The sequence below is a fragment of the Seriola lalandi genome, unplaced genomic scaffold, assembly GCF_002814215.2.
Source record: "Seriola lalandi dorsalis isolate HSWRI2012SDOR001 ecotype SW California unplaced genomic scaffold, Sedor1 jcf7180002054850, whole genome shotgun sequence".
Classification (NCBI taxonomy): Eukaryota; Metazoa; Chordata; class Actinopteri; order Carangiformes; family Carangidae; genus Seriola; species Seriola lalandi.
Genome location: NW_019525403.1, coordinates 1476573 through 1484375, shown reverse-complemented (window position 1 = coordinate 1484375; position 7803 = coordinate 1476573). Strand labels below are relative to the sequence as shown.

At 37.2% G+C, this 7803-nt stretch overlaps 2 protein-coding genes across 2 annotated transcripts in view; both read right to left on the bottom strand.

The window, feature by feature from the left end:
• Positions 1-395: 395 nt before the first annotated feature.
• Positions 396-5673, bottom strand: gypc (glycophorin C (Gerbich blood group)). Its single transcript, XM_087179541.1, has 4 exons — positions 5521-5673; positions 4452-4557; positions 2065-2106; positions 396-1594 (listed from the first exon to the last, which is right to left on the bottom strand). Exons 2-4 carry the CDS (start codon positions 4543-4545, stop codon positions 1380-1382), a joined length of 351 nt encoding a protein of 116 aa, XP_087035667.1. The 5' UTR covers positions 4546-4557; positions 5521-5673; the 3' UTR covers positions 396-1379.
• Positions 5674-6410: 737 nt separating this feature from the next.
• The window catches only part of s100b (S100 calcium binding protein, beta (neural)), a 2474-nt gene continuing 1081 nt past the window's right edge, over positions 6411-7803 (bottom strand). Inside the window, exon 3 of the mRNA XM_023426929.1 lies at positions 6411-7803. Coding sequence (XP_023282697.1) covers positions 7657-7803 — 147 coding nt within the window. The 3' untranslated portion in view covers positions 6411-7656.

Sequence of the window (7803 nt, the reverse complement as noted above, 5' to 3'; positions counted from 1 at the left end):
GCAGGTAAATGGTGGTATTACAGCTACAACAATTAGTCAGTTTTCCTGTTTTCAGGCTTTAAAAAAGCTGAAAATTAAACTGATTTAGAAAATTTAATTCATATCCCAGTGTCCTCTTTTACATTCATTTAATTAATTAACAAAACTATGAGGTAAAAAATATTTAAATCATAAACACCTGATAGAAAAATGGAAAATTGAAAAACAGTTTTCTGATCTTCTTAGTAGAAGTAGAAGAAGTATTAATAAATCCCTGTAGTGTGGCTGTAACTGAGCTCCAATGAAATGTGTTCTCTTCAATCCAGGCTGCACTACTCCATTCCAGCCAACAGATGGAGCAGTTTAAATTATTCATCAGACAGAGGCACCAAATTCAAACACTAGGGACTCCACAGTGTCAAAAAGTGTAAACTTTATTCCTATAAAAGTAAAGCAAAAGACGAGATTTTAATAATTACACAAGGATTTTGTAAAAATATGATTGTTTTAAATTCTTCTTCTTCCACACTATTTATAACAGAACAAAATAACATGAATAATTATTGCAACTAAGTGTTGGCATCCTTTCTTGTTTCTTTCTCTCTTAGTCTTTTCATCTTATATTTAATCACCGTTTTTCTGTTTATTGAAAAAAGTGAAAAACAGATTTTCTGCAGAAATACAGAGAGAAAACATCAGTGTGGGTTGAATTCAGGTTGGAAAATTACAATAAACTCTGTTGTCTAATTGTTTACCCACATTATTTCTAACATCTGATTCATAACAGTGTGGTGTGTTAGTCAGAGTTGGCCATTGTTAGGAGCTTAAAATATGACAGCGACCAGGGTGGAAAAACACCAGGAGTTAAGATGCTGGTAAATGTTTATCGGCGTCTGGTAAGTTAGTTAGTTTGGCCCCTTTTAAAAAACAAAGGAAGTTTATTTTTCTGTAAAAATCACATTTGTCTGGTGGAGGAGTCACAGGAGCTGTAAAAGATTTAGAAACCAGCAGCTTCTGTATCGGCAAGTGGAGTTTTTAACATGTACAGTTCGTTTCTGCTTAAAAAATGACAGTGAGATGGTGAAAATGAGAGACTTTAAAAAGGGAAATGGCACTTAATTATTAAGGCAAGGTTAATTTAAGGTTGTTTTTTTCCTTAATGTGTTTGATATTTAGGTAAAAAAAAGGCAGAATAGACAGAATGTGAGAAAAGTTTCTTCAAATTAAATTCTGCCCTCATTAATCTGCCAAAGTGCAAATCTGCTCAGTGCAGCTGTAAGACATCGGTAACTTTTGGAAAATAACAACCCTGAAAAAATTTCATTTTCACATCTGGTCTCTGTGACAAAGCTACAAAGCTATGTCATCCCTGACTGCACATCTCAAGTCCGTATTCTACATTACTCCTCCTCTTCGATCTTCAGAGGTTCCTGGGTTTGGAGCCCCATATCGGAACCGACAGACTCGGCATCATCATCGTCCTCGTCATCGTTGACGATGTCGTCGTCGTCGTCGTCCATCTCGTTGGTGACATATGAGCCTTTATGTCTGGACAGGCACCATAGCAACAGCGCTATTACACAGATCAGCACCACCAGTACTGCACCAACAATCCCTGGAGGGTGGAGAATAAATGTCAATACTTACAAATCCAACCTCATCATATATTTAATCACAGATGATTTCATATATAATAACTGATTTAAAAAGAAGTGAATTAATCATTTTCCCTTTTTTCAAATTCCATTTACTAATACCTTTACCTGTCATCTCATTGATTATAATTTAGGACTGAAAAAGTCACACTCAGGACTCCATACCTGACTGGTCTCAATCTGTAGCCAAGATAGTTTAATCCTATACTGATATGTAGTATATTTCGACAGATTTATGCTGCGTTCAAGTCATGTGGGATAAAGGGTTCTGGTTCAAAATCTCTGATATCTTTAAAATGAGTCACTGCATCCACAAAAAGGGTTAAAGGACAATTTGCACCGTAGAGGAATTCATTAAAAAACTACAACTAAATATGGGCATAAAATAATAAGAAATGCCGTAAGAAAAGGATAAAAGTCAAAATCTCACCTCCAATTAAGGCTGCAATGTTTCCATCGTCCAGGTGGGCGTCTGTAAAGACATAAAATGAATTGAAAAATGGATTAAAAGCAGCTTTCATTCCTTCTTTCATTTACTCATTAATTTTCTGTTTATCCACCTTTCTAAAACATAATCCTTGGAAACAGCATCTTGTTTCCTAAAACACCAAGTGGCTCCACTTATCCAAACTCGTGTTGTGCAGCCAAACTGAGTGAATGATTTGTACTGAGGGTTGACAGACTCATATTTAAAACTCTAACGTTTTAAATGATACCAGATGAAAGTGAATCATCTTAAAAGTGATGGATGTAACTGTCTGATATTAGATAAAATCAAGTGAGTAAAAGATTAGGTTGAAATATTAAATCCTCCAGCAGAGTTTGTATTTGGGGAAAAAAAGGTTCATGAACTCTGTAGGAACAAATGCCACAAAGCTCCTTTCAACACCAGCAAGAGCCCAGAAGAGAATTTCTAAAAAAGAAGAAATCAAAATTAGCTTTTTTCTCAACTCTGTTCCTGCAGGAACATTTTTTTAAATTCTCTTTCCTTTTGATGTTTGAGTTTGTAGTTTGTCTCAGTCTGCAGATTCTCAGCCCTGAACCACCACAGACATGTAGTGTCACAGGATTTTGTTTTTCAACTTACTTCTTTTATATATATATATATATATATATATATATATTGTCTCCACTCAGAATCCAACCATGCATGGTATTCAAACAACCACTGTTTATTTTAGAGCCTCGGTGTGAGAGCTTGACTCATCCTGCACATGTTTACACATCATAATATCATCATAAAGTTTCACATCACACCCTACAAACAAACAGCAGTGCTGCAGAGGATCTCTACTTAACAGTGAGAAAAGAAGGCCACTATGAAACCAGCATATGTAAAAGCTGATATAATTAAAGTCTTAAATATTCAAAATGAAATAAGAGCTCTGTTTAGTCAACTTGATTCATGGAGATACTGTGAATAAATGAACGTCTTGATGTATCAGGCCAAAGCAAACACAGCTGCTATTGGCTTTGACTCTAAACTTTTTATCAAGAAAAATCTTTAAAAAAAAAAGCTAAATCAAGCCGCCTTAAAATCCCTCTACAAAGTTTATACAAGGATTTAAAAGTGGATGTTGGATGTTGCATTTAGGTGTTTTTGGTCAGTAGAATGGACTGAACCTTCCTTGTGGCAAAATCAGTTAATTATACAGCATTGGATAATTACAGATTTTACAGCATTATAGAGACAAAAAAAGGCTCCTGTACATTACTGTAAAATTTAAAAATACAGCTTTTTTTATTGTATTGCCCAATTACATGAACAACTAACTGAAATACTGTAAGATACCAGTAAAAATGACAGACATTTATTGACCATAAATCTGCCAGTTCACTCATTTATTATGTTATTCTGCATGAAGATATAGATTTTTTATTTTTAAAAGTTCTAGTAGATTTATAATGTATATTTGTATAAGTAGGGATGAAATAAAGTGAAATTGGATGATTTGGAAACAAAATTCTGCTGCCAATCAAATGATCAATCAATAGACTCAATCTACTCTATTCATATAATAATAATAATAGTGCCTTCGCTTTTTGCTTTTATCGTTCATCAAACAGTTTCAGAGAAAATCCGCCTCCTGCTACACTTCGGGTTGTTCTTGTAACTTGAACGCAGCCTTATAGTTTAGTTTAATGTGCAAAAACGTGCTTGGAAACCAGGGCCAGTGGGTATCAGTGTGTCAGCCGTTATCTCCACAGCGACAGACCCTGGAGGCTCCTTCCCATGCTCCTCTCTGATAAGACACTCCCTGCTAAGCACACACGCACGCACACACACACACACACACACACACACACCTCAGCCGGTCCGAAAACACTTGCAGTGTCTGAGGAATGTAACTTAACAAAAAGTTCAGACTTCCTCCTTTGATCACATATTGAAATATCAAAGTGTTTGTGCTGCATCCGTCTAAAACATCAGTTTTTGTATTGAGGTCTGACTAAACGATCTACAGCCACACATTGCCGCTAATATTTTGCTATAAAATTATATTTTACTGTATTATTTATTCAGTTTTGGTCACTCGGCGATGGCGACTTTAGTCTATCCAGTAGACAGAAACGATGTAGATTCCATAGGGTTTTTGAACGCCTCTTTTTAATTCATTAGTTTTAAGGAAATACACTTTTTTTTCTTTCTTGCCAAGACTTAGTTGAGAAGATCGACGCCACTCTCATGTCTGTATGGTTCACACAAAGCTACAGTGAGCAGCTGGTTAGCTTAGCTTAGCATAAAGACTGTTCATGAAGCTGGTATCTAACTCTCAATCCTTTAAAGGAGTTACATTATCACATACGTGTACGTACCGTTTTCCCAGGGCACGACCTTTGGAGGAGAAGAAGAAGTAAATATTTCCTTTAATGTCAAACCTGGATGGGGAGTAGGCGTGAGAACGTCCATGCTGATGTCAACCTGAACAGAGAAAACATATTTTTCGTCGTGGGGATGCCAAATGGTGTCTTATGGTGGAGAGGAAAAATCTGGGGATCATCCAAGCCCTCAGGATTCATCCTCTGGGGACCATGAATGTCTGTACAAAAGTTTCATGGAAATGTGTCCAGCAGTTGTCCAGATGTTAAAGGCTGGAAGTTTTACAGTTTTTCTCCTGCAATTAATTAAACAGGATCCTCCTTAAAATGATCAGTGTCGAGACAGTTGAGTTCTCTGCAAGATGAAAACCTGAATCTAAACTAAAGATTTATAATCATCAGGGGTAAACCAACAAAACCACCAATATCATCCTTTAAACTTCCTAATTAACAAGCAGCTCCAAATATATCAGGATACGCTGCCTCTCTTACAAAAATGTAACTAAAATAATGTTTTAAAGGGGAGCGGGGAACTTATGGCCTCTGGTTATACAGACTGAATCATGACCTCAGGGGAACGACAGCAAAATGGAACAAAAGTGTCAGTGTTTGTCTCAATAACAAGAGTCATGCTTCAGAAAACAGCTGTTAATGTGAAATCGACTAAACATACAGATTTTTATTCTGTTGATCCAGAGCTTCATCACCTCAGGATTAAATCTGCACTTTCCTCACGCTTCTTTTTTTCATTAATTAAGATTGCAGCAGGAGCTAATTCTACATATATAACTTTTAAAATAAGCAAACTGAAAACATGGGCAGCAAAGTTATGTTCAGTGAAGATACAGGACTTTATCAGCATTAGTTGACAGATTAGAGGCTGATTTCTTAATGTGATGCAGTGAAAACAAAGGGGCAACAGCTGCAAGTGGCTGTCACTGTGGATGCAGCTTGTTCTGATAAACACAGTCACAATGCATAAAGTAAACTATCACAAACATTTGAATAAAAGAAACTTAACATCAACAAAACATTAACCTTTCATTTAAAAGGTTAAAAAACTCACCAGTTCTGAGAATCTGCAGTCAGCTCCTCACTCACCAAGAAGAAGAAACACAACAGAGCATATGCTAGACAACTCAAACACACACACCCACCCCACACACACACACACACACACACACACACACACGCAATCACACAATCACACACACATACAGATGGGTGTGGTGTCAGTCCCCAGGGTCGGGATCTGTTCCCCAGCCGGCCAATAGCGAGGCTGACTCCTCCTCTCTGATGCTAAACAACCTGCAGATGTCTGAAACTGTGCAGCTGACAACGCCTCTTACATCATATGTACACACACACACACACTCACACACACACACACACACACACACACACACACACACACACACACACACCGTTTATACTGTGTTTAATAATCTTACCTTCAGCCTATTTATTAATATAGAGCGTGTTATCAACTGTTAGTGGTTTCCTACATTTCCCAGAATGCCTTAGGACAACAACCAGAGATAAATGTTTTGCAATCTGTTTTACTATGCCTATTTAAACAGTGGATTACTGCCTGGTTGCGTCTCAGCTCTGGAGGCCAAAACGAGACTTGTAAAATTTCACAGTCAGAAAGTCATAAAAATAATTAATTAATTAAAAATATGTAAAATATAATGTAAACTTTTATCATCTGCATATGTTAAAACTTACAGAGCAAGAAGGTGGTACATTTTGTCTCGATCGCTCTGTGATTACTAACACATCCAGACTGTTGATTTTTGAATGAAACTGAGAAATAATATTCTCTTATCAAACTGATGTAGGTATTAATTATTAATTATATTTATATTTTAACATGGCTTAGGTGTATCTGTCCCATCATTAAACATTTGACCGAGCTGTAGCTGTATCTCATAAAAACATCCACAAACTCAGTGACACATTTCATAATTTAATTCATTTCACATCACCAACATCAAAACAAACCAGCGCTCCACATTTCAAAATACACATTGTCACGTCATCAGACAAACTCTTCTGTTTTATTAACAGTTTTAGAGCTATCATCCATGTTTTCTTTGCATGTACATGTTTCTTAGATTTGTTTTCTAGATTGTTTTCTACTGAATCTAACAGGATCAAACCTGCAGCAGAAGCAGGGAGGGAAACTCGTCTACAGGCAACAGCAGACTAGACGTTTGGAAGGTCTCATGTCTCAAATAGTTGTCGTTATTTATTTACCTAAATATGAAGTCAAAAGATTTTCCAAAAAGAGCCTCTGGGCAAGAAATAAAGCAAAACAAGAGCAAAGGGCAATTATCAGCCACTTAAATTATTTTACAAGCCCAGTAGAACTTTCCAGCCACATCCAAAACCTACCAGCCAGTTGCTTTTATTTAATTATTTTTAAAATCTGCCATTTCTTAAAATAATATAACAGTTGGTAAACCCCTAAATTGTGGCCTCCAAAGTGGCAGCTAGATTAACTAAAACTCAAAGTCATTCTGAAACTGTTTCTCGCACAGGTGTTGCTAATTAGCTGGTTGATCGCCACGGTGATGAGTGGAGGGTGAGTGAACTTGTTGGCCGTTTCCAAAGTAAGTGGCTGAAACTCAGAAGCCATTTTTGAATCTTTCACTAGACAATCTAATGTTTTTAATATAAGAACTAACTTTTAAAGTTTGAGTCAGCTATGTTATGTCAAACTTTTCAAACAGTCGCCTCTAGATAGTGGATTGATTTGTGCGGCTGCTAAAGCCAAGTAGCTAGTTAGCCACTCTGCTTTTAAAAAGCACATAAATAAAAAGTTACAAGCTGAACTTCTGCAGCCAACTGGAGCTCTTAACATCTGTCTGACGTGTGAAATGTTGTTAAGGAATTTCAACTACTTTAATTAAGTGGTAGACTTTTAGAAATCAGTGGCTAGTTCTGTAACGAGCTTCGTGGTGATGCCAAATCTCAGCTTTCAAAGTGATGTAGATATTGATGAAGAATAGAAAATGGTAGGATCGCTACGACTAAGCTGAGGACGAGACTGGACTGTTTGTCAGCCACCAGCCAACCTGACCCATAGTCTTTTGGCTGCTGGCTGGAGTTGTGTTTTCCCACCCTGCGCTGCTCTGAAGGCATCATCGGCAGGTTGCTAGGCTTAACTGCTTCTTTATAATTTACTGTAGCTCCCCCCTTACTCGTCCTCATGCTCGAAAAACTCGTGGCAACAGACGGTAACCACGGAGATGAATGTCATGAACTCCTGGAAGTCACACTCGGCGTCGCCGTCAGTGTCCAGGCTTTCCATCAGGCTGTCCAGCGTGGCCTGGTCTTTCACATG

Excerpts from the sequence above, each read along its gene's own strand:
- gypc (XM_087179541.1), bottom strand. The coding sequence starts at position 4,545 with ATGGACGTTCTCACGCCTACTCCCCATCCAGGTTTGACATTAAAGGAA. Across the intron at positions 2,107-4,451 it reads GGTCGTGCCCTGGGAAAACG|ACGCCCACCTGGACGATGGA; the intron begins GTACGTACACGT and ends ATGTCTTTACAG. Across the intron at positions 1,595-2,064 it reads CATTGCAGCCTTAATTGGAG|GGATTGTTGGTGCAGTACTG; the intron begins GTGAGATTTTGA and ends TCCACCCTCCAG.